Source organism: Lissotriton helveticus (genome assembly GCF_964261635.1).
Source record: "Lissotriton helveticus chromosome 1_1 unlocalized genomic scaffold, aLisHel1.1 SUPER_1_unloc_14, whole genome shotgun sequence".
NCBI lineage: Eukaryota > Metazoa > Chordata > Amphibia > Caudata > Salamandridae > Lissotriton > Lissotriton helveticus.
This window is the reverse complement of record NW_027611653.1, coordinates 763863-790584: the sequence shown is the minus strand read 5'-3', so window position 1 is coordinate 790584 and position 26722 is coordinate 763863. Positions and strand designations below refer to the sequence as shown.

General features: G+C 46.1%; 1 protein-coding gene across 1 annotated transcript in view; it reads right to left on the bottom strand.

Moving 5' to 3' along the window:
• Positions 1 to 5765: 5765 nt before the first annotated feature.
• LOC144805535 (uncharacterized) overlaps positions 5766 to 26722 on the bottom strand; it is a 64256-nt gene continuing 43299 nt past the window's right edge. Inside the window, exons 2-3 of the mRNA XM_078672070.1 lie at positions 7135 to 7579; positions 5766 to 7050 (exon numbers count right to left, since the gene is read on the bottom strand). Coding sequence (XP_078528196.1) covers positions 5848 to 7050; positions 7135 to 7579 — 1648 coding nt within the window. The 3' untranslated portion in view covers positions 5766 to 5847. The remainder of the gene's footprint in view (positions 7051 to 7134; positions 7580 to 26722) is intronic.

The following is a 26722-nucleotide window of genomic DNA, read 5'->3' as shown; positions in this document are numbered from 1 at the left end:
GTCAGTCAGGTTGCCCTGATGCTGTGCCCACTGGAACTTCAGGTCCCACTGGAGAGCCCGCATCCGCCACCTGGCGTGATGTACCAGCAGGATGCAGGAGGCCATCTGCCCCAGGAGCAGCAGGGTCATTCTGACCGAAACTCTGGATAAAGGCTGAAAGATTGGAAACAGATCCTGAATATCCCAAACCCGCTGCTCAGGAGGATACACCCAAAACTGCGCGAGTGTAGAACCGCTCCGATGAAGAGGATCTTCTGAGAGGGACTCAGGTGTGACTTCGGCACGTTGATGGAGAACCCCAGCGAGTGCAGGAGACCGGCCGTACTCTGGAGGTGGAAGACGACTGTCTGGGGCGAGCCCGCCTTCAACAACCAGTGGTCGAGATAGGGGAAGACTGGAATCCCTAATCTGCGCAGATGAGCTGCAACCACTGCCATCACTTTAGTGAACACCCGGGGGGCACTGGTAAGGCAGAAGGGGAGCACGGTAAACTGAAAGTGCTCGTGGCCTACCATGAACTGCATGTAACGCCGGTGGGCCAGCAGGACATGAATATGGAAATAGGTGTCCTGCAAGTCCAAAGCTACCATCCAGTCTCCAGGGTCTACGGCAGCCAGAACCTGAGCTAAAGTCAGCATCTTGAACTTCTCCTTCAGGAGGAAGCCGTTGATGCTCCTGAGGTCCAAGATAGAGCACAGGCCCCCTTTACCCTTCTTTGGAACCAGAAAGGAGTGGGAATAACAACCACGTCCTACTTCTGGACTAGGAACGCGCTCGATGGCCCCCTTGGCCAAGAGGGCCGTAACTTCCTCTCGCAGAAGTTGCAAGTGATCCCGCGACATGATACTGTGGTGGCATGGCTGGAGGTGTCGCCTCAAAGGGGAGGGAGTAGCCCCTTCGGATGATTTGCAGCACCCACCTGTCCGAAGTGATGGAACGCCAGTGGAGTACGTGATGGCAAACCCTGCCTCCGACTGGAGTGGAATGAGCCTGAAAGCTCGGACTAGGAAGGCTTTGAGGCAGAAGCTGCGGGAGCTGATGTGGACTGACCGGCTCTCTGACCCCCTGCTCCGCCACGGCAGGCAGCACGTCGGCGACCACGTTGAGGCTGTACAAACGTGTAGGGGTGCCCCTTCCGTGGCCACGAAAGAGACGAAAAGCAGAAGTTTACTGGCGCTGGCCCGACAGGCCCAAGGAATTGGCCATAGCCCTGAAGTCCTTAAAGCGCTCAAGCTCGCTATCTGCTTTGTCGCCAAAGAGGAGACGGCCATCAAAGGGCATGTCCATGAGTGTGTTCTGAAAAACTGGCGGACCTCAGCCAGGCGTGACGAGTAATCGCCACAGTCGTTGAATTTGCTCTGCCCAGCGAGTCCGTGGTGTCCAGTCCACATCGGATGGAATACCGTGCTGCGTCTCGGCCGTCAGCGACAGCCTGGGCGAGCCGTGTCTGGGCCTCCGCCGGACACTGGGGCAGCACGTCCGCCACCGTATCCCAGAGAGTGGGTGTAACAGCCCAAAAGGCATGCAGTGTTAATGGACCGCAATCCTAGGCTGACCGAGAAGAACAGTTTCTTGCCAAACTGATCTAGCCTTTTGGATTCCTGATCCGGCGGAGCGGTCGGGAATGCGGTCTGGGACGTGGAGGCCTGGATAACCAGATTCTCGGGGGTGGAGTGGGTGGACAGAAAGCAGGGGTCGCCCGGAGCCGGGCGTTGGCGTCGGTCCACATACTGATCCACAGGGAGAACTGTGGAGGGCTTGGACCAAGTGCACATCAGAAAGTCAGTGAGGGCCTCATTAAACGGCAGAAGAGGCTTCGTAGAGCTGACTGGCGGTTGAAGCACCTCGGTGAGGAAGTTAGTCCTCACGCTGCTGCAGGGAGCTCAAGGGCTAGGGCCTTTGCCGCCCTGCGCAACACCACAGCATAAGTAGCCCCCTCCTCCGTAGTCACTGAGGGAGGAGAGAGAAAACCAGTGTCAGGCAAAGTGTCTAGACCACTGGCATCCCCAGCTCAGTCCTGACTTAACTGGCACTGTGTCAGAGGGTCCTCAGACCTTTCCCAGTCCTCCCCTTGATCCGTGTCCTGATTAACAGGCATGTCAAATGTAAAATGTCTAAGGTTCTTATATAGCGCTTTATCACCGATAGGTCTCAAGGCGCTTGCTTTGGGAACCTGGCTGAGAGTATTCTGCTTAATTCAGAGACTCTGTCCCTCACCACCCCTTGTTGTAAATATGCTTTGGGAACCTGGCTGTTCCCTGTGGGATAACCCCTACTGGGCATCCCCAAGGTAAAAGCCAGGCATCTCGCCGCGGGGGGGGGGCATAGTGGAGATTAAGCAAGCTATTGCCCAGAGTTGCAGAGTGTGAACCCGTGATTCGAGTAGGCACCGAAGCGAGAATTGTCGAGTCCGTGGACATTTGGGCTCAAGACCCTGCCGCGTCGGGAATTGAACCCTGGTCCCAGGTCTGACCTCTGCTTCAGGGTCTGCGTCCTCTAACCAGTGAGCCACACTTGCATAAATGACAGAGCCGGGTCATAGGTGAAGGGCTCACCCATCGATGTCAGAGACGCGCTGCTCCGACGCCGAACCGGTACTGGGGCTAAAACCAGGGACGGTGTTGTCCGAGGATGGCGCCGGGGTCAGCACCAGCGGAGAAATCATAAGGTCAACTGGCGTCGACCGGGATCCAGGCCTGGATCCCACGGGGTCCTGCACGCCGAGACCAAAGTTGCCGACGGCACCGGGGCCGAAGCCGCCAGCAAGTTAGGACTCCCAGTGGGGCCCGAAGCCGCGCCGGCAGGTGTCGACGGCGGGAAGAGAGTCCTCTTGGCAACGAGGAAGTCTCTAATATCGCCCGGAGTCGCATTGAGTCCAGGGAGCGGAGGGTGTGGGACAGGATGCGACTCCTGAGCTGCGTGAGTGGCGAGGGGAGTCCGAAGAGCAACACTGCTTCTTTTTGACGTGCCTCGACTTACCCGAGTGCGAGGACTTGGATCCGGATCATCGGTGATGACTGCGGCTCCGCGACCAGTTCCTCGACTTCCTCCCCGACTGGGACCTCGAGCGGCACAGAGTCGACTGCCGGAGCTCGAGGAGCTTACGGGAACGCTCCCGCCTAGCCTTCGACGTCAAGGCCCGGCAGTCAGGGAACGACTAGTCATCGTGGTCGCCCCCCAAACAGTAGGGACACCGGCTGAGGGGGTCGGTAACAGACTTTAGTCGGTTAAAGGCGTCACACAGCTTTAAACCGGGCATCCCTACTGGCACCAGGAGTCGAGTCGACTCGACAAAGATAGACAAAAATGTCCAAAAAGTTAGTCGAAAAATGAATAAAGGTACGTGCTCGTCCCGGATCTGCGCTAGCTAGCGCGGAAAAAAGAAGAACTGACGTCAGCGCACGAGGGAGGCCTCTAAGTACTCCAGCGACATCATTCCGGCGATCACGACACCGGCACGGAGCCGAAGACGACACCTACCGACGCGCAGGGGTACTGCTGACGAAAAACTTTCCGTATCCAGTCTGACGCCTGGGGGTAATTCTAAGGTAAGGAATCTACCGGTGCATGACTTACTATGCCCGGTTGCTCTAAAATAATTTGAATTGACTTGCTGCTAACTGGTCTTTACTGCTGCTATTTTAGAATTGACTTTTCATATATCGCCGAATTTTAAAACTTCTCGCATTTTAATTGGAAATCATTTTACTGTGCATTGGGTGCTTTGCTCAGTGTTGTTTGGTCCCTACCTGCCTGTGCCCCGTTCCACAGCGCGTTTTCCCGTTTGCGTGGAGGGCATGGCAGCAGACAGCTAGTCCCCCTGCTCCCATTGGCTGGTGCCGGTCAGGTGGTGCGCCAGACTCGGGGCCGGCCATATTTAATCGGGACGACTGGAATCCTCGGTTGGTTCTCGTTACCGGTGCATGACTTACTATGCCCGGTTGCTCTAAAATAATTTTAATTGACTTGCTGCTAACTGGTCTTTACTGCTGCTATTTTAGAATTTACTTTTCATATATCGCCGAATTTTAAAACTTCTCGCATTTTAATTGGAAATTATTTTACTGTGCATTGGGTGCTTTGCTTAGTGTTGTTTGGTCCCTACCTGCCTGTGCCCCGTTCCACCGCGGGTTTTCCCGTTTGCGTGGAGGGCACGGCGGCAGACAGCTAGTCCCCCCGCGCCCATTGGCTGGTGCCGGTCAGGTGGTGCGCCAGACTCGGGCCGGCCATATTTAATCGGGATGACTTTCTCCGCGCACAGCGGACGCGCGCAGCAGGCGTGCGCCGAAGTTGCACCCGTCCGCGCTAAGGACGCGCAAGGGGCTAGTTGGGCTGGACCACGTTTTACTCTTCATATAAATCGTGAGTTATATTCCCACTCTGCACTTCTTGCACTTAGACCTGGGTTTAAACCGTGTCATTTCTCTTCTATTCCTGACAACCTGGTTAATCTCAACTGTTGCAAAGGGGTTTCTAGATCCATACACCCTCGCCATTATTGTCTTAATAAATCTAGGAGATATGGAAGTCAGTTTCCCGTTCCTAACGATTTAAGTGAGGCTGGCCTGCTCCTTAATGCTAGGTCGTTGGCTCGTAATAATGTTGCCTTCAACGACTTTGTCTCTCAAAAAAGGCCCCTTTGGGTCTTTATTACCGAAACCTGGGGTTCTGAAACCTCCGGCCCTGACTTCGTAGAGGCAGTCCCCGAGGGCTATTCTTTGGCCAGAATGGATAGGTCGGGACGAAAGGGAGGTGGCCTGGGTATCCTTTTCAGAGACACTTTTACTTGTAGCACTAAGCCTCTTTCTTTACCCTCTGATAAGTTTGTGGCTTTATATTTCTCTATTAATTTACTTCCCTCGGCCTCTTTCTCTGGTATTCTCTGTTATAGACCTCCTGGCCCCAGAACGACCTTTGCCCATGACATCCTTAAATTGATAGACCCCTACGTTGATAAGCCCCACTTCAGTATTCTCTGCGATTTTAATTTTCACTTAGAGGCCATAGAATCGAAGGATACTGCAGTACTTGTAGATGGTCTAGCGGCATGTGGTTTGGGTCAACTGGTCATTAGCCCCACACATTTGGCCGGCCATACGCTGGATGGTATCTTTTCAAATGATTCAAGACTTTTGGCAGGAACTCCCATCCCCTCTAGGATTACCTTTAAACTCCTGTGCTTAGCCCATGGTGCTTTTTACGGAGCAGGCTCAGAAGGTATCAGGGCCCTTCTGGGTGTGTATTCCCCCAGTAGAACCCTCCGGTCTTCTTCCAAGAATTTGCTTGTGGTCCCCAAGTTCACAAAGGCAAAGTGGAGAGGCAGAGCTTTTTCTGTTCTAGCTCCTAAACTCTGGAACTCTCTCACTTTGGAGCTCACTAGCCAATCCTCTTTAGCGGTCTTCAAAAAACACCTGAAGACCTGGCTTTTCTCCCAGGCATATTAGGGACTGCGCCTTTTGTGGCTTCCTGGTTCATCTATCTGGTAATGTAGACCTTTTGTTTGTTTGTCTGGCGCCTTGATGCCCCTTGGGGCTAAGTTTTGCGTGGTATAAAAATGCTATTTATTCATTCATTCATTCAACACTAACGTGTTTCTTCCAGATTCTGTCTTTCAGATACTAGCTTTTTTGGCATAAGGATTTTCTCCAGTGTGGAGTTTCTCATGGTGAGATAGCGTTTTTCTTTGCAGCTTTTCTGGCATTCAGAACACTCATAAGGTTTTTCATCAATATGGAGAATCGCTTACGGTTAGTGAGGCTGTGCCTTTCAGATAGGAATTTCTGGCATTCACAGCATTGCTAATGCTTTTTCCCTGTGTGCGTCTGCTCATGTAGAGTGAGATTGTGTTTAAAACTGATGCTTTTCTGGCACTAAAATATTTTGATGGTGTGTTTTCTTATGGCGCTTGAAATTATCTCTACCTCTGAATCTTTTCTGACAATTAGAGCACTGATAATTTTCTTCTCCAGTATGGATTCTCATATGTTTAGTGAGATTACATTTAAGGCTGAAACATTTTTGGCATTTGGAGCACTGATAAGGTATTTCCCCAGTGTGGGTTCTTATATGCTGAGTGAGACTGGTTTTTTCACTGAAACAATTGTGGCATTCAGAGCACCAATAAGGTTTTTCCCCAGTGTGGGTTCTTATATGAATAATGAGACTGTTTTTTTGGCAGAAATATTTTTGGCATTCAGAGCACTGATATGGTTTTTCCCCAGTGTGGGTTCTTATATGCTGAGTGAGACTGTTTTTTTCACTGAAACATTTGTGGCATTCAGAGCACCGATAAGGTTTTTCCCCAGTGTGGGTTCTTATATGAATAATGAGACTGTATTTTTGGCCGAAACATTTTTGGCATTCGGAGCACTGATAAGGTTTTTCCCTAGTGTGGGTTCTTATATGCTGAGTGAGATTGCTTTTTATCCTGAAACATTTGTCGCATTCAGTGCACTGATAAGGTTTTTCCCCAGTGTGGAATCGCATATGTGCAGTTAGAAGTGATTTAACGTTGAAATCTTTTGGGCATTCAGAGCACTGATAAGGTTTTTCCCCAGTGTGGAATCTCATATGCCCAGTTAGAAGTGATTTAAGTGTGAAATCCTTTGGGCATTCAGAGCACTGATAAGGTTTTTCCCCAGTGTGGGTTCTTATATGTTGAGAAAGAGTTCTTTTGTCTCTGAAACATTTCTGACATTCAGAGCATGGATAAGGTTTTTCCCCAGTGTGGGTTATTGAATGTTGAGAAAGACTTATTTTGTCTCGGAAATATTTCTGGCATTCAGAGCACTGATAAGGTTTTTCCCCAGTGTGGATTCTTGTATGTTGAATGAGTTTGCTTTTGTCAATGAAACATTTTTGGCATTCAGAGCACTGATAAGGTTTTTCCCCAGTGTGGGTTCTTGTATGCCGAGTGAGACAGTTTTTGACTCTGAAACATTTGTGGCATTCAGAGCACTGATAACGTTTTTCCCCAGTGTGGATCTTTGTATGCCGAGCGAGATTACGTTTTACACTGAAACATTTCTGGCATTCAGAGCACTGATATGGATGTTCCACAGAATGGGTTATTGCATGTCGAGAAAGACTTTGTTGGCTACAAAACCTTTCCTGGCATTCAGAGCACTGATAAGGTTTTTCCCCAGTGTGGAATCTCACATGGGCAGTTAGAAGTGATTTAAGTTTGAAATGTTTTGGGCATTCAGAGCACTGATAAGGGTTTTCCCCAGTGTGGATTCTTGTATGTTCAGTGAGTCTGCTTTTGCAACTGAAACATTTCTGGCATTCCGTGCACTGATATGGTTTCTCTCCAGTGTGGGTTCTTGTATGCCGAGTCAGAGTGCTTTGATCACTGAAACGTTTCTGGCATTCAGAGCACTGATAACGTTTTTCCTTAGCCTTAGAGTGGTATCTTGTATGATGAGTGAGACTGCGTTTGTCTTTGAAACTTTTCTGGCAATTCGGGCACTGATAAGGTTTGTCCACAGAGTGGGTTATTGCATGTCGAGATAGGCTTGATTTGTTACAAAACCTTTTCTGGCATTCAGAGCACTGATAAAGGTTTTCCCCAGAGTGGATTCTCATATGTTCAGTGAAATAAGATTTACGGTTGAAACTTTTTTGGCATTCAGCGCACTGGTAAAGTTTTTCCACAGAGTGGGTTAATGCATGGTGATATAGACTCGCTTTGATACTAAACCTTTTCTGGCATTCAGAGCACTGATAAGGTTTTTCCCCAGTGTGGATTTGTATGTGATGTGTGAGCCTACTTTTTAAACTGAAACATTTCTGGCATTCAGAGCACTGGTAAGGTTTTTCGCCAGAGTGGATTAATACATGTCGAGAAAGACTTTGTTTGTTACAAAACCTTTTCTGGCATTCAGAGCACTGATAAGGTTTTTCCCCAGTGTGGATTCTCATATGCTCAGTAAGATAATATTTACTGCTGAAATTTTTTTGGCACTCTGAGCACTGAGAGAGGATTTTCCCAGTGTGCATTCTCTCAAATTCAGTGAGATGAGATTTATGGCTTAATCTTTTTTGGCACAGGTAACTGTTTCCCCAACTTGGGTTATTTTGCTTTGATTGAGGCAGGTTTGAACACTGAAATTGTTTTAACAGCCCGTGTTTTTAAAAGGTGTATTCCTAGAGTTAATATCTCTACATTTAGTTTTCTCTTGCTTATAAGCCACGGTAAGAGTGAACCCGATTTTAGAGTCGGGCTTGTTTAGATAATGTACAGCATTTATCTCTAAAAGACATTGTGCGTAATCTTCTTAACACTTGCATTGAGCAAAATATGTCTGGATGCAGCCCTGTAACACATGTCGAAATGTTTGTAGCAGATAATAGTCTTTTGGTTGTAGCCTCTCTGGCAGCAACTTATTTTGTGACTGAAGTTTTTCTCAAATCTATTTGTATAGGTTCTTAGCAATGCAGTGATAAGGTGTTAGTCTGATATTTAATGATTAAACTGAGAAGTACCTTTTTGCACTGGCGTAAAGGCAGTAACTGAGAACATTAGAACGTACGCACAGTACTATTGTGGATCATTAGGCGCAGAACATCAGTTCCTTTTACCCTTTCTATGTTTGGTGTAAGGTTAAGATTTGTAATTCTAAAGACGAGGATTTATTTACATTAGCTATAGCGCAACGGTGCTCCTTTAATCCATTTTGATATTTAACAGTTTTACATATCATTCACGCACAGCAGATAATGTTGAGGCGATTTACATAGAATTACAGAACAGCACACAATAAAAAGAAAACAATCTGAGATGGTCATGAACACAATAAAGTGGTGAATTTTTAAGGTTTTCGCCAGAGTGAGCAGAGTGGGTCGAGGTGTTATATCCCGAGGCAGATAGTCTCAAACTTGCGTAACTGGTTAAAAACAGTTGTTGCACAAAGGTGATTTTCCAATCTTTTGGTTGTTAGCGTGTCAGCTTCGGAGACTTCTTTCAGTGTCTTTTCTTTGATGGTTTGCAGAAGAAACCTTTTGTTATATCTTTCTTTAATGCAGTGTGTGCTTCCTCTCTGGAATTACATGATGCTTTAGATCATGCATGCTTTAGATGAACGTTATTCTGTCATGCTGAGGCAATTTGTCTTTCTGATAATATTTCAGATGAGGATGCTGTGATTGGTCTTTCTGGCATTATTTCTGATGCTGTGTGCACAGATATGACTTTGCTCTGGGTTAATGAAATGCAAAATTAGAGACTTCACTTACAGGTATAGTACTTTCCTCAGCTCCCACTTCCTCGCCACACCTAGATTTTGGAAATTGTTCAAACTTAGAATGCTGGATGTCCTTCAGTTTTTCAAAATAATCCTTCTTATGGCACTAACATTCAGTTGCTTAGTGCTAAATCTTGCTTTCTTCATCCGTAATTTCAATCACCTATAGTATAAAAATTAAATAGTTAATACATGTAGATTTCCCCAAAAATAATTTACAAGCCATATCAATGCAGAATTGCAGAATTTTGAAAATGTTCAGCTGTTCTTCAGACAGAGCAGAGTGTAGAATGGTAGCCTGAGAGTACTTGGATGTAGGAGTGAGGATTTGTAGAATTTATTAAGCTCACAAAGGATACATGTACCCTATGGACTTGTAACATAGAATCCCAAAGGCAGACATTAACCACTTGGCTGCTAAGGCACCTGATGAGCTTCCATTGACTTTCCATTGAAATCAATGGAAAGTCCATGACGAGTTACCCTTGTCATTAGCGCTGAAGTGGTTAAAGTCATATGGACTGGCACCAAACAGATATTAAAAAAAGAATACTATTAATTAATTTTTAATGTAGATTTCTGGAACGGGAATTTCCCCTCCACGGACAACAGACGTTTCCCCTGCCCTGAGTTACCACCTACTTGTATCTGGTATCCTGACTTTTGAGCTGTGGACTCTGCCGCACGCAAATCTATTGTGTATTGCGAGGACTATGCCTAGACCTATCCCTCAACTATGGTTCAGAGTATGAATCAAGGGCAATGAAATTAAGGCGTACTTTCATGTGTTCATTTTATTCCACCTGATTATCAGTTGTTAGGTTTTTCTGCACCCGGATGTACCGGGTGCAGAAAAAATAGGACATCCTTTTTTTCCAGACAGAAACATTTTACTGAAATGACGCACCAGACTCTGGGTGCAGCAGAAGCAGCCAAGAATTATGCTGTTTTTTTACTAACTGGGGAAACACACAATTCTTCCCTCTGTTAGAAAATGCTTTCCTCTTCCCTCCCCTGCTTCACCCATCTACCCCCAACCAACCACATGCATATATCTACCACCTGCTTAAAACAAGTAAAAGCAGAAAAACACTATGAAATAGTGAATGGCATGTGGTTTGACAGGCAGAAGAATCTGTTCCTCGTGGCAACTCCCCAGTCCACTGCATCAAACTTGTAACTGAACTTTACTGGGATAAATCTACCACAAAACAATTACATGAGATTTTTCGGCCACTCCAGTACTGTGCAACCTCTAACAAGGGACTACGAGAGGTCTTGGACCGGTCCTGTGACCTGGAGGGTCACACCAAGTGTGCCCTTATTTAACCCCTTGCGTGCGGCCGCGTTTCCCCCTCCGGTGCTGAGCTCTAATGAAAACGGGCGTGGTCATGACGGAACGGTTCCGTCATGAGCTGACGGAACAGTTCCGTCATGAGCACAGCTCAGCCGTAGCTCATGACGGAACCGTTATGTCATGAGCACCGAAGGGGTTAAGGCAGAGTACTGTCATGAGTTTAACAGCTAGAGCGGTGGTGGCAATGCACCCTGTTGTAAGGATCAATAGCCTTATGATATCTTTGCATCATGGTCAGTGGAGTGGCGTCCTGCTGACACACTTATGTAATGCTCCATTTCTATGCCTGTGTCCAGACTTTGCGCTAACATCAAGAGCGTGTTTAGGGTGTTGGTATGCGTAGCATAGAAGCAATGTGAGAGTGCGACAGAGTAAACCGCATCTCCTGCCTGCCAGTTATGTATACAAGTGGGACCATCTATCCCTCTTTTATACCCTAGTTCAAAGTCCTCTGTTACCCAGGAATAAAGTGCTCTACAAAGTACCCAGGTGCCTGCTGTGACACCAGGGATGGTAACAGCCTGATAGTCTATCTAAGTTGCAGGGACATCACCTGCAGGCTGAATTACTTAATGGAGAAGCTGGGTACCTGTCCTGAAGAACCTAGAAGTCTGCCTAGAAGCCTGCATGTCTGGTAAGAAAAGGAAGGGAGTTTGACTATCCAGCAGGAGGACAAGGTTGTCCGGGAAGAAGCAAGGTCCGACACATCCTCATTCTCTGTAGGGCGGGCTGGAAAGCCATCCAGCAGGACCAGCTAGTCTGAGGGACCCCGCCCCCCCCCAAGACTCTCCCAACAGTTCAAGGCAGAAAATAAAAGTCTACGACAACATGATTTTTGAGGCCCAGTAGGACGATTGTGTGATGCCAACAGGCCTGTTCAAGGTTTCACTTGTCAAATTCCTAACACAACAGGGTCTGAATCTATTGACTTCCTGTAGAGCCTGTGTTGGGCTTTTAGCTGCTGGATTTCTGAATACTCTGTGTCAGAAGCTCATGAGGGACTACAACTACTCCAGTGTCGAACACCCTGTCTGAGCTCACGCCTGTGGTCCAGCCAGCCACAGTGTGGGCTCAATTGCTGACGGTCGGGCCTCCAGAGGCGGCTGCACTTACCGACAGGCCAGGTGTGACTGCTACCTTGGGACTGCTGATCTTCAGGCAACTGCAAAGAAAAGACAGAGTGGGTGCCCTACTGAATGCAGTCCTACATCCAGGACAAAAGCGCTCCACAAAAGCCTGCTGGTGGGTCACTGCCCTCTCGAGTCTTCGGGCGTGCCATTCAAGTGCCGGGAAACAGGAAAGAGACCCAGAAAAGACTGACTTATCCTGTGAAAGGGTAAGACGCTTACGACAGAGCATACACGCATTGGGGTGACTGGAGTGACAGAACTGACCCTATACTATATTCATGATACTCCTAAATGGCCCTAGAGGGGAAGAGGGTATCAGAACCGGACGCTCCTGTCTGCAGCACATGGTAGTCTGGCATGCCTGCACTATCTTTTCAGCCAGACTGTCCATAAAGATGATTTTAGAGGCGCTACGCACGAATCTCAGACCATTCACTGGTGGAGTTGCAACTCGATGGTCCAGGTGTGGACTTCATGCTACCCCCAAGGGTTGATCCGTGATATTTAAAAGACAAGACGTTCAAAGCTTGTATGAGAGATGGAGCAGACTTCCATTTTAAGGAGAACGGGCGGCCTATTGAATCAGCTTGCGTGCTATAGGCCTAATTTATCTAGAGACGCTGGCGGCCATCTTCTTGCCGGGCGCTTGCTGAAAATCCGAAAGAAGTTTATCAGAGCGTGAGGTCCACTATACATTGCACTTTATCCTGTTGGGTGTATTATAATCACCCCGCTCTGAACACTTCGGGGCATTATTTACATCATGCAGTGACGACCGCCGGCCATTTCCTGCCGGGCCTACGTGATATATCTTAAAGAAAGTTTACCAGATTTTAGGGTCCCACACACATCGTCCTAGAAATCGTTCCGAGATTGATTTTCGTCAGCAACGACTGACTTTATCAGGGTATTTTAAAAATAGAAATAAGTCCCTTGCTACTAGAGCTTCTAACTACAATCAAATGCGACTAGGAATACAACGCTTTTTTACTACCAATGAATTTCGAACAACCTTCTGATTAGACTCCACTTTGGACTATTGTTTCTATTCACACAGGTATATACAAACTATTCCTTCTTCAGACATTTTCGGAAGGTTCTTTCTACAGAAGAAAGCCACGCCGAAACGCGCATCAAGACAAAATTACGACTTTAGTGCCACTTTTTATTATATGTTTTTTATTTTTCATTGATTGTATACTAATTATGTGGATTTATATGTATGAATTGTAATATATTATGTTGTCCCCATTTTTTGGAGATTTTTTAAACAAAACTAACTATTAAAATTTCAATGTACATTTTGCACTTTTTGCCTCTCCACTGTCTTTAGTATACATACTGTACTGTTCTTTTTTATTGTCTAGTGAGAGTTCTATATCTCAGATTGCCTAGGACTGTTTTTCTCAAACAATAGGATGAATTCAAGCCAGTGATCCTTGAGGACACTGACAACAAGGGGACGGAAATACTGGGAGAGACTTCCTGAAAGACCTGACCCTGCCAATGCTAATGAATGAGGACTGAGACGCACTAGACCAAGACCTGACAGTAGACTAAATAAATAAGACAATAGGAGCCTTGCAAACAAGGCCAGCGACGGGGCCTAATGAGCTCCCCATAGAATTATATAAAAGCAAGATGGATAAAATCAGGGAGTGCCTCCAGAGGAGGTTTAAGACTGCCTGAAAATAAGGGTGTCTCCCAGAGGACCAAAGAATGTCTGAGGTGGTGGTCATCCCAAAAAAGGACGAACCAGCAACTGAGTGTGGGTCTTATAGACCTATCTCCCTGCTTAATTTTGAGACTAAGGTCCTTGCAACAGTGGATCATCCTGATCAATCGGGCTTTATGCCACACCAGGGAAAGCGCTCATATCTCTGACACCTTAATGGAGTACCACAAGCAACAGGGGAATCCATTGCTGAACCAGCGGTGCTGCTGTCATGCTCTTGTATGTGGACCATCTAGCGCGCATATGTGTCAATAATACAGTTTCCAGAGTCTTTGCCGTCCGACAGGGAAGTTCCTTGTCTCCTATGCTCTTCACACATGCCTAGGTTCGCCAGGACCTCTCATACGGGGTATGTGGTAAATAAATAAATAATACCTCTCTTTTTGACTAGACATATATCATAACAGATAGCTCAATAAATAAGAGTCAAGATTCGAGGTAGTAGGAGTTTTGCAGGTTTAATACAGCATAAGGACAGGAACAGGACAACCTGCATAGGAATAGGATGGCAGGGCCCAGCAGCTGCTGGGGCTGGATCTGGGATGAGCGCGCTGACTTTTAATAACAATACATGAGCATATATACATAACGCAAACACATAGCATTACATTGCAGTAGGCGTAGCAGTGGGTGGAGCAGAAGGTGTGACGAGTAGCAGTCGCGAAAGATAAGGGTAAAAGTAGGTGTAACAGGGCGTATACATAGACATGTGATGCAAACGTAACAGAATATGTCATGAATGGGGCGGAAACCATGGAGGGGGCTACCTAAGGAGCCGGGACCTCTAACCTGATGGTGCGCGCAAACTAGCAATGACGTGTTACTAGGAGAAGCTGGGGGCTATGAACTCTGTGTTAGGAGCAGAGACTGAAGTCTGGAGAGTCAGGGCGACATGTACCTAAACAGTATCTAGTATCTGATGTTTAGAGAACATGTTGATATAAACTAGAAGTTAGGGGAGGAAAGGCTAACTTGATTCTAAGACTGGACCATGCATTATTCTACATGTAGTGCGTGATGAAGAATATTAAATGACCATTAAATGCAGTATTTCTCTAACGTGGAGACGTGAAGGCTAGACAATGACGGAAACTATTGATGCAGTTCAGTAGCTTAGGAATGCAGAGAAGGAGGACTGAACTGATAACTGGAATTATAACATTTTCTTGGCAGACTCAGAGACTGAGCCAGGCTGGGCCGGGCACTGCGAGACAGGAAGTAAGTGAAGGGTCGAGGATACAGGTGGGGGCTGTATCGCTCCTCAGCGAGGTTTCTGGAGACAGGAGCTGAATCTGGTGTCCAGGCCCTTTTGAGGCCTAGAAACGGGGACTTCATAATAGAATAACGTGCACACTGAGAAACGTGGCAACGTAGCTTTACATAGGCCTGATATTCGTAGTATTCACGGGAACTGGAAACTGGCATACTAGAGGTGGACACAACTGTAATTGCGTCATTAATCGGACATGGGGAATGCATATGCATATTTAATCATGCACACATAACATATGATGGATGAGGCGTAGGGACACAGAACATGGCAAAATTTACTTTTCCACATTCCCTCCTTGTCACTACGTTTCCATCAGGAAACATCAATTTTCATGATACCATCTATCATTTCATACAGTATCATTTGCTCGTCTCGAATTATCCTGGAACGGGATTTAGAACGGGGCTTGGGACTAGGAATACAAGAGGTAGCACAAATGCCGCAAATCGCAGGGCCACATTGTATACAGAGGCAGCAGCTGAATATGATCGCTACTGCAATACCTAGAAAGGACAATATTTTCCATCCCCATGCGGAAATTATATTCCAGAACCAACCGGACCATGTCCAGGTGCCTGGATCTTGGTGTATCAGATGGGCAATTTTATGGAGTCTGGTTATAGCTGAATAAACAGACGGCGCGTTATTTGGAATGAAAATGCAGCAACTAGATCCGATGACTCTACAGGCCCCGCCCCTATCGGCCAGTATGACGTCAAGGACGAGACGATTCTGTAAAACGACAAATCTCATAGCAGATTGCTCTTCAGTTAAGTTACCTAGAGCAGAGGCAGTCTCATTTACTACAGCTTCGAGAGTTCTTGTTAACCTACGGATTAGCTTACTATTCTGGATAGGTCCTATAAAGAAAAAGAAACCTCTATTGAAATCTGTATACTGTTCTAGAGCAGTTTCAGTATAATCGACAATTGGGGACTCCCTTCTATGCCTAATGTGTACTAGATGTGTGTTTCTATGATAATCAGGTGGGGCTAGAAAAACTGGTGGCAGTAGGAAGGCAATGTAACAGGTTCCCTCCCAATCGAGGGGCAGATGAACATATGCGGTTTGACCACAAATAAAATAAGAATGACGTGAAGCTTTAAAAATAGATTTCCCACTGTCACTATACTTGACAATAGTAGTACATTCACTGTGTCCTACATGTACAGAACCATTATTTCGGACACATAATTCGCCTTTGACTGGTAGTACTGAAATAGCAGGTAAGTCTGGAGTAGTATCAGACTGAACATTCAGGACCATGAAATTCGACGAATAATTACCTAAATTATACACTTCATTTTCTAAATCTAACCCTGTTCTGTGGGGAAGACCTTGCTTGTCTGGAAAACATGTACTGTTAAGAAAAGACATATCTGTTGAGGATGACGTTAACGTGGACCATGCTCCACACGAACCATTATGTGAGAATGGATAAGGAAAAAGTGGCAGGACTCCCTTCGGTGTCTGGAAAGGGGGGAGTCGACCACACACCCAACAATTAGTGGCATTGCTGGTCTGGTGTGAGTAATGTAACATGCGGATAAATGAGTTATTTCGCATAGCGAGGCGGTAAGAGAGTTCATGAGGAGGCAGATCACTAAACGTGTGCTCTACTGTAGCATTAGCAGACTTATTTACATGAAGAACTGGGAAATACAGGAAAAATGCATAACTGGTGCAGGAAATCATAATGCTGAGAAACAATATGAAACATAGAAAAACGATACATTGGATTGAGTTTTGACTAACTCTCTCACTATGGGGGTCTATTTTATACATGTCAGAAACAGTCTAACCGTTTCACCTAGGGGAGGACTTAGACAATCAAACTGACTGACTTATTTTACTAGACCGGAGTTTTAGCTTGTACTCCTGTTGCAGAGTTTTCTCTAACAGGGGAGGGGTTGTAGCAATGTCTTTTGCGGGACAGTCCTTGAGAACAATATTTTGGCAATCCTTCAAATCCTGGGAAATGTTCTTTAAGACGGGTTTCAGTCCATTAAAAAGTTTAATATGAGAAAGGTGTACCCAGCCTTTGCGTCCTTCCAACTTCACGGCTGTACGGGTGGTGAGGAGGACCTGTCGGGGCTCTTTCCAACGAGGCTCCAGCGGACTTGATCTGTCAAAATTGCGGACCATCACCATGGATCCTGGAACGATTTCGTGCGGTGCCACCTCGGTATTGTCTGGAAATGCGGCAGCAACCTGTGAACGACATGAGTTGAGGGCAGACATCAAGGAAGCTAGGTAATCTGTCAGCATATTACTTGAAACATCGGTAATACTTCGGGGTCTAGGAGTACCCCACATATTAGGGGGGCGGCCGAAAATGACCTCATACGGGGACAGACCTGATCTGGAATGTGCGACCATGCGCATATAAAATAAAGCGACTGGTAGAGCTACTAGCCAGTCCACACCTTTTTCTTTACACACCTTTGCAATACGGATTTTTAGAGTCTGGTTATGTCTCTCTACGAGACCGGCTGCTTCAGGATGGCGTACACAATGAAACTTCCACTGGTACCCTAACAAAAGGGAAACATGCTTCATGAGTTCAGATGAGAATGGCTGGCCGTTATCAGAATATACGACTCTAGGGAGTCCATAACGAGGGAAGAACTCACAAACCAACTGCTTGGCAGTGGTCGCGGCTGTGTAATCTGGGACTGGATATGCTTCTGTCCACCTGGACAAAGCGCATACAACTACAAGGACATACTTGAAACCTCGACATCGCTCCATCTGAATATAATCCATCTGGAGGACTTCAAAAGGGTGGTCAGGGGGCTGGAATCCACCTTGTTCCACCGGGACACTTTTACCTGGATTAAACTGACAACATATCATACAGGTACGGACTTTCTGCTTGGCTGCAGCTCGTAAATGCTTGTTGAACCAAATGTTCTGGATACTGTCTAACATAGCTTTTTCTCCTAAATGTGCTGGACTATGTGCGGTATTAATAATGACTTGAACCATAGAGTCGGGGAGAAACCATGTGGCTCTACCCTTCGTTAACCATCCTTGATCTGTCTGGACCCCTCCTTGTTCGGACCATTTCTTGATTTCTTCAGGAGTAGCATGTAACTGTATGTCTATGACATCTTGTGTAGGGTCCTTAACTGTCATACATGTAATCGGATCTGGAGTGTGTGTCTGATTAACTGGAATGTCTGGAGTCTGTGCTGTAAGCTTGGCTGTGCGGTCTGCTAGATCATTACCTTGGGAAATAATGTCAGTAACTTTCGTATGTGCTTTGCATTTCATGATGGCAATAGATGTCGGTAAATGTATGGCATCTAACAGAGCTTGAATAAGGAGACAATGCTGAATCTTGGTTCCATGAGAAGTCATGAAACCTCTCTCCTGCCAGAGCACTCCGAAGTCGTGTACAACTCCAAATGCGTAACGTGAATCTGTGTAAACATTAACTTTCAAGTTCTTGGCGTGTATACAGGCTTGTGTCAGAGCAACTAGCTCTGCTGCTTGAGCGGACAGAGTGTCAATGCGGTGTGTCTCAATAACTTCAGTGTCAGTAGTCACTGCATACGCGGCGACTAGTTCTCCTGTACTAGTTCTCATACATGAACCGTCCACATAAAGTGTCAGGTCGGGATCTAATAACGGAGTATCTGTCAGATCTTGTCTTGGCTTTGTCGTAATGTTAACTACTTCCACACAGTCATGTGTGGCCGAATTTGAAGTAACTGATGGTAACAATGTAGCAGGATTCAGGATGTTGCAGCGTCTGATGTCTATATGTGGCTGGAACAGTGTCAATTCATAACCTGTTAAACGTGCAATTGTCAAGTGCTGAGTTTGTGTTCGGTTTAAAAGAACTTCCACGGAATGTGGAACTTGTACTGTCAAGGTATGTCCTAAGACTATGGAATCACTTTGTCTGATAGCTAGTGCTGTGGCTGCAACTGACTTGAGGCACGCAGGCAGAGCCTGGGCTACAGGATCTAATGTGCTCGAAAAATAAGCACAGGGCTTGTATTGTCCTGCTTGATCTTGTGTGAGAACAGATAATGCTGTACCTTCGCGTTCAGTAACGAAAAGTGTAAAAGGCTTACTGTAGTTCGGTGTCGCTAGAACTGGAGCTTGGCATAGGGCTTTCTTTAACTCATTGAAACTAAGTGTATGTTCAGATGTCCAAGGGAGAACAGTCGATACGGCTGCCTCCTGTGTCGTTAACTGTATCAGTGGTTTAGCTAGAAATGCATACTGGGGAATCCATTGTCTGCAGTAAGAAGTGAGGCCGATAAAAGCACGTACCTCCTTCTGGGTCTTGGGCTGAGGAAGACTCGCTATTAACTGGATACGGTCTGGTGTCAACTGCCTACCCCTCTTGGACAGCAAGTGTCCTAAGTAGACCACTTGCTGGACACAGAATTGAAGCTTAGAAGGGGACACCTTGTGCCCCATCTCGGCTAGGAAATACAAAACTGTAAGGGATGCTCGCTCGCAAGCACGTTCAGAACGGGCTGTGATCAGTAGATCATCGACATACTGGAGCAGGGCAGTGTCAGTTGGCATGTGAATGTTGTCTAGTTGTCTCTTGAGTGCTTGACTGTAAATACTAGGACTTTCTGTGAAACCTTGAGGAGCTCGTGTAAACATATAGCTCCTTCCATTTAAACAAAATCCGAAAAGGAACTGGCTGTCTGGATGAATAGGAACACTGAAAAATGCGTTCTTGAGGTCTATGACAATGAAGAACGTGGCTTCGGAATCAATGGCCGTTAATAGGGAAGAGATGTCTGGGACAACTGGGTACTGCGGAATAATACACTTATTAAGCTCTCGTAGGTCAATCACTAATCGATATACTGGGGGTGCATTTGGATCAGTACGTTTCATGACTGGAATGATCGGAGAATTACATACATTGGAGTCAGTTTCTACAACCACTCCTTGAGCAATAAGCTCGTCAATAATTTTGGATAAGGCTGCTACAGCCTCAGGTGGCAATCTGTACTGTCTGATTCGTGGTAACACTACACCTGGCTTGAGAGTCACACGATAGGGTGTGATTTGCATATAACCTACATCAGTTGGACCTTGCGCCCATAAGTGCTGCGGAACATTAGACAGTCTCGAATCAAAATCTCGTAATACATAGTGACCCTTAAAGTCACGTAGGAACAATCGTATTCCCTCTGGGGAACAGCATATAACTGCCCCTAACTCTTTCAGTGTCTTAATGCCTAATAGGTTTTCTGGACATGACTTAGTAAGTAACAGGTCAGTAGTGCGGGACAATGGACCTACTTCTAGAGTAACTGGCTTTGAAATCTCATTTACGATAGGTTTTCCTGAAAATCCAAGGGAAACATTTCTTGAGCCTGAGAGCGGAGCCCCTGGAACTTCGGCGTGACTAATTGTGGTCCTACTTGCCCCTGTATCAATCAAAAACTTTCTGTCTTTCCCTAATACTTGACTGTGAACATAGGGACCTTCTTGATCTACAGGTATCTCGATGAGAGGCAAGCCTACCTCCCTCTCTAGGCTGTTTCATGAATACTGCTGGTACTCTGGATACTCAGACTGTGCATACTGGTACATCTGCGATGTAACGTGCTGTGTTGCAGCAATAGGCTGCGGTGCGGTAACTGTCTGTGGTGCATTCTGTGACTGAGGAACTTGTTCTTGTCTAGGCGGACGTGGTCTTTCTTTAGTCTTACCGGTAGCTATGTTGTGTTTCAGAACTGCACACTCATTTATAAAATGACCTGGCTGTTTACAATAATTGCAGTTCCCTTTAACGGGAGCTGCAGGATGACTGGCTTGATTCGGACCCCTCTTCTGACTGTCTTGAGGAACAGATTGTGCAACTAGTACTTTCATTTTCGTGTCTTTCATACGTTTTCTCTCGTGTTCTTGCTCTTCCCTGATTCTATTCTGGTGGTATTGAAGCATCTGCAACATCTGGGACGGGGTATTAGCTTGCCAGGTACTTTCGACTTTCAAAACTCGATTTTTAATTTGTGGAATTGAATTCTCGACTAATTTAGTAACAAAAAGGTGAGGGTATGACTCACTACTTGTCTTGAGGCCACTGTTGATGCTAAAACATTTTTCAAATCTAGAATAAAAATCACTAATATCTTCGTCTTGTTTCTGTTTACAGGCTGACATTGCATCCCAGTCTTCTTTTCTAGTTGTCAATAATCTGGGTAAAACTTGTATTAATAATTCTGGTAATTCTTTACATTTATCTCCAAGACCGGTACCTGGTACTCGTGCCTTGTCTTCAGCTTCTAGAACTGCCCAATCGATCTTTTTCTCTCCCACCTCCCATTCTTTTTCCTTGAGCTTTTCATACACCCCTGCGGGCAGCAGAACCTTTAACATTTTAATTATATCTGGATATGTGTATTCTCCCATACGGAGCATGTCTTTTAATTCTCTATGGAACCCTGCTGGATCTTTGTCATGACAGGGAATTAATTTCTTCATCTCGAGGAGTTCCATCTTTGTTATTGGAGTGTATACAAACACTCGCTGCATTTCGCCACCCGTTCCTTTAACTGGGTGGACTTCTCGTAACGGATTCTGTCTCTCCATGTAAAATGGTTTACTTTCTGGGGGTGAGACATGAACAAAATGCGGGTTCAGAAACGTTCTATATTTGTGACGCTGTTCTAGAATGACACTAATTAAATCGGTACCTAGACCTTTCCATCTATACTGGAGTAACTCGTTCAGGACATCATGTAACGGGCCTGGATCAGAGTGTTGACCCTCATACAAAGTAATGAGGTGCTGGATCATATACATACCCGCCAGCCGTTGTTCGGCTGGGGGCATTTTCAGAAACATTTGTGCCACTATTTCGTCTGGAAAAGTGGTAGAATCAGTAATCCATCGGACTGCTGATCGGGCTAGTTCTTGTTCATGCATGGTACTTAACTCACTGTAACCGATTCGTGATTTCAGAATGTGATCGGTAGCTTGAAACACTTGTTCTAGTGAACCTTGTTCTGGTGCTGGAGAATGAAAAATAGACTTGTGTTCTAGGCGTAAATGGCGATCTGAAAATCTAGATTTTCCTACATACGCTATTCTGGCGGGATTCTCGTCCTCTACCTCTTCAGTATCAGAGTTACTTTCTTTCTCGCTTACTTGTGCTGCTTTACGTTGTTCGTGTATCTTTATTATTTCTCTACGGATTTTCTTGTACATACTCTCCATAGCACCGACTGTCTTGTGCTTACCCTCGGCTATATTATCACTCCACCTTGTCAGGGTTCTCATTTCGGCTTGATCTTTAGACGGATAATCTTGTTCTCTTATTAGACAATTGATCAGAAACTTTAATATCATGAGCTGGATCTCGGCTTTCCTTTGAGACATGGCCTCGCTAATACTTTCTGGATCATCCCCTGTACGGATGAAACGATATATTCTGTCTAGATCTTCTTTCATATCCGGTAAGGTGACTAGATACTCGGCCACCTTTCTTACGCGGAATGAATATAAAACCATATTATCCTCGCCTGGGACTGGATCATAGCAGCATTCGGCAAGGGATTTTCTTATTTCTGCTACAGTCTGATGTCTGGGCGTACGCAGTGACGCTTGTGCATGTAACTCGGCTGTCGTTAAACGCTTGTGTGGCGGCGGGGTTTGAGGAGTACCTCCCCCTGCGGCCCCTAAACTAGAGTCGTCTACTGAGGCTCTTCGTCCTGGCAGAGTGGGAAATGGAAATGTAGGCTGGACTTGTATGGCGGGCTGGACCGGGGGTACCGTAACAGGTACTCCGGTGTCTGGAGGAGCGGGAAGTGCCTGATTTACAGGGACTGGCGGAGCGCGAACAGGATTTGCATATTCTGGGACTGTGTCGTCCAAATAGGACGAAATAAAAATATCAGCTGCGGTCTGTTTGTGACGTAGCTTGGTCGGAACTAATGGTGGCGGGAAATTACTGAATGCCTCTGGGGTCGCTTTTGGCAAGCCCTCGGCAAGGAGAGGATACATACCCCTATTAAGGGCATGCCTCTGTCTGTCTGACTGTTCGGCTTTGACTTGTTCACCAATCTCGATTAGTTCTTTTTCTTGTGCTCGTTCTAAGGATTCTCTACTTAATTCTGACTTTCTGATTTCTTTTTCAGTTCTTTTATGAGCTTCTTTGCGCCATAACTCGATGGCATCTTTCTGTGACTGTCTGGCTTTCTTTTTCCATAATGCTTCTTCTACTCGCATGATGCACTCGGCATCCCATGTACCCGATACGGGCCACCTATACTTTTCTTCTAATCGTTTGGTATACTCTACCCATAAATCTAGATACAATATGGCGCTTATGCCATGCCTCTGATACATAAAGTGACCTGGGCTGTCCCTCGGCGGAACAGGAACTGCTGCTTCCAGCAGACCCTTTCTAGTTTTTAACTGACGTAATTTGGAAAACAAGGGCATGACTGGACTGTAATCTAGACACAATACAATACACAATAAACACGATACTTATTCCCCATTCATACCACGACATTAAAATACATGAAAAACATTTAAAAATAACAGTTTGGACAGAATATTACCTGGAATACTGAGAACAGAAACACAAGAATTTCTCGAGAACGGAACAGACTAGAGTTACTGGATGCACTGCTGAAACAGTACGGAACATACCGGTCCCATAAAGGGACGCATCAAGACCCGTATCCACCTAGGTGAACACTTCGTTTGTGAGTCTGTGTACCACCAACCCACGGACCAGAGTCAATTTAGATTGACCCTGTCTAGATACTACCCCAGTAATGGTACTCACCGGGCAGCAAGAACGGAAGGCCTCGGATCGGACTGAACTGCTACGACGACGGACGACGAACTTCGGACTTCTGTTACGGGTGGGCCTCCGGATACCTCGGACCTTGAACTCTCGGCTTGGGCTCTGGTCGGGACTCGCCGCGTTCCTCCACCGTCTCGTTTGGATGCTGGACCGCCTCCTCCGTCTCCTCCGTGGGCCTGAGGGATACTTGAAGCAGAAATATCTGCCGGTGCGCAGAAGAGTTCCGTCACGACTGCAGAGGGTCAGGGGGTCGGCGTGGCTTCACCGACGCGTGGGGAAAGGGCAAGTCCCTGTTCGCGCGCCATTATGTGGTAAATAAATAAATAATACCTCTCTTTTTGCCTAGACATATATCATAACAGATAGCTCAATAAATAAGAGTCAAGATTCGAGGTAGTAGGAGTTTTGCAGGTTTAATACAGCATAAGGACAGGAACAGGACAACCTGCATAGGAATAGGATGGCAGGGCCCAGCAGCTGCTGGGGCTGGATCTGGGATGAGCGCGCTGACTTTTAATAACAATACATGAGCATATATACATAACGCAAACACATAGCATTACATTGCAGTAGGCGTAGCAGTGGGTGGAGCAGAAGGTGTGACGAGTAGCAGTCGCGAAAGATAAGGGTAAAAGTAGGTGTAACAGGGCGTATACATAGACATGTGATGCAAACGTAACAGAATATGTCATGAATGGGGCGGAAACCATGGAGGGGGCTACCTAAGGAGCCGGGACCTCTAACCTGATGGTGCGCGCAAACTAGCAATGACGTGTTACTAGGAGAAGCTGGGGGCTATGAACTCTGTGTTAGGAGCAGAGACTGAAGTCTGGAGAGTCAGGGCGACATGTACCTAAACAGTATCTAGTATCTGATGTTTAGAGAACATGTTGATATAAACTAGAAGTTAGGGGAGGAAAGGCTAACTTGATTCTAAGACTGGACCATGCATTATTCTACATGTAGTGCGTGATGAAGAATATTAAATGACCATTAAATGCAGTATTTCTCTAACGTGGAGACGTGAAGGCTAGACAATGACGGAAACTATTGATGCAGTTCAGTAGCTTAGGAATGCAGAGAAGGAGGACTGAACTGATAACTGGAATTATAACATTTTCTTGGCAGACTCAGAGACTGAGCCAGGCTGGGCCGGGCACTGCGAGACAGGAAGTAAGTGAAGGGTCGAGGATACAGGTGGGGGCTGTATCGCTCCTCAGCGAGGTTTCTGGAGACAGGAGCTGAATCTGGTGTCCAGGCCCTTTTGAGGCCTAGAAACGGGGACTTCATAATAGAATAACGTGCACACTGAGAAACGTGGCAACGTAGCTTTACATAGGCCTGATATTCGTAGTATTCACGGGAACTGGAAACTGGCATACTAGAGGTGGACACAACTGTAATTGCGTCATTAATCGGACATGGGGAATGCATATGCATATTTAATCATGCACACATAACATATGATGGATGAGGCGTAGGGACACAGAACATGGCAAAATTTACTTTTCCACAGGTATTCCAGTTGATCAGGAGTGGGATGAGAAAATCTCCCTCTATGCTGACATTTTGCTATAGGACACATAATCAGCCTTCTCGAGTGAACAAATCCTACACATTATTCAGGATATAAGATCAACTGGAAGAAGTCCTTAATATTCCTGCTGGTGGCAGGGACCCTGCGGCTGCACTCTAGGTTAGGGTGGCACTACATGGCTTTAAATATTTGGGTGTGTTTATTACAAGAGAGCCACAGGCAGGAACATACTTCCAAAATTAGACCGGCTTTGCCGGGATGCCCCACACTTGCCGGCACTCCCGCTTTCCTTACTGGGCCGGGTGGTCCTATTTAAAGTGATGACCCTCCAGGGCCTCCTGTACATCATGCAAAAAACGTCCTTTAAGATCCCACCAGACATTTTCTTTCAAAAGGTAGACTGAGAACTTTGGCTCCTGTTGTGGGATGGTGGTGCTTCGCGCTGAGTAAGGTGCAGAGGGGAGTTTATCAAGGTGGACTGGTGGTCCGGAGCATTCTCAAGTATTACTGGGCCACGCAGCTGAGGGCTGTCAACAACTGGGTTTTTGTGGACCGTAAGGATCCTGCTTACCGGGCAGATAGATTGGCCATGGGCAAGAGAGGTTACCCCACCCCGGTGCTGTATCGAAGAAAGTATGAGTGCACTCTACCTACTCATACCCAAACAGTGGTATGGGTGTGGAGAGAGGCTATCCAGTGTTTAGGCTGAGAAGGTAAACGGACTGAAATGACTCCACTGTATGATAGGGATCTCTTAAGTGCAGTGGGAGGATTGCAGGGCTTCACAAAATGGGGATTGATTAGCTTAGAGCGGCCGGGCGATGTGTGGAGGGGACAGGCGCTTGTGTCCTTTACGATCCTACAACAAAAGTATGAATTAGGTGACTAAAAACGGTTCTGACATTTCCAGGTGGATCACGCTCTGCAAGGTCACATCTGGGAAGGGGGGAAGTTGCCTGATGCATCCCCACTGAAGGACCAGCTGCTAACTAATCCCCAACAGAAAAATATATCTCAACCATCTATAGGAAGTTGATCTACAATTCTCTGGATCCCTTGGGGATGTTTCAGGCAGCCATTCACCAACATTTGTGTTTTTCAAAAACAAGCTTCCAAAGCTGGAGTTTGTTTTTAAAAACCAATAACTAATCACCCTCACACCCTTGGAACTTTCTCACTGATTAATTTACTCCCAGGAAGTGGGATTCATTTAAAAACAAATTCTCATCACTACTGCCAGGTATTCCCTGGTGGTCCTGAATAAGAGAAAAATACATTAGACTGCTTGATCTAAAAAGGTATGGTTGTCCGATGTATTTACAGGCAGACCATCCATTTGTTGGACAGGATACTCCACCATGCTTGTGAAGGAGTACCCTGCTCACCAAACTCTAAATCAAGACCTTTATCTTGTCTGTGCTATGCATGTATCTCTAGGTCCGCTTCCTTATGTGCATCAGTCTTTCTATGATGTACCTGTTATTGCGGCGTGTGTGTTTAGTACAGGTTTAATCTTACGGTGTGTGTGGGGGTTTATTTGAACCCTGTGGTTTAATCTGCACTAGTTGCTTATGCAGTGTTATGTGGTGTTGTCACAACCTTGTAATTACAACAAGCATTTGCAATGCAAAAGGTCTCGCAT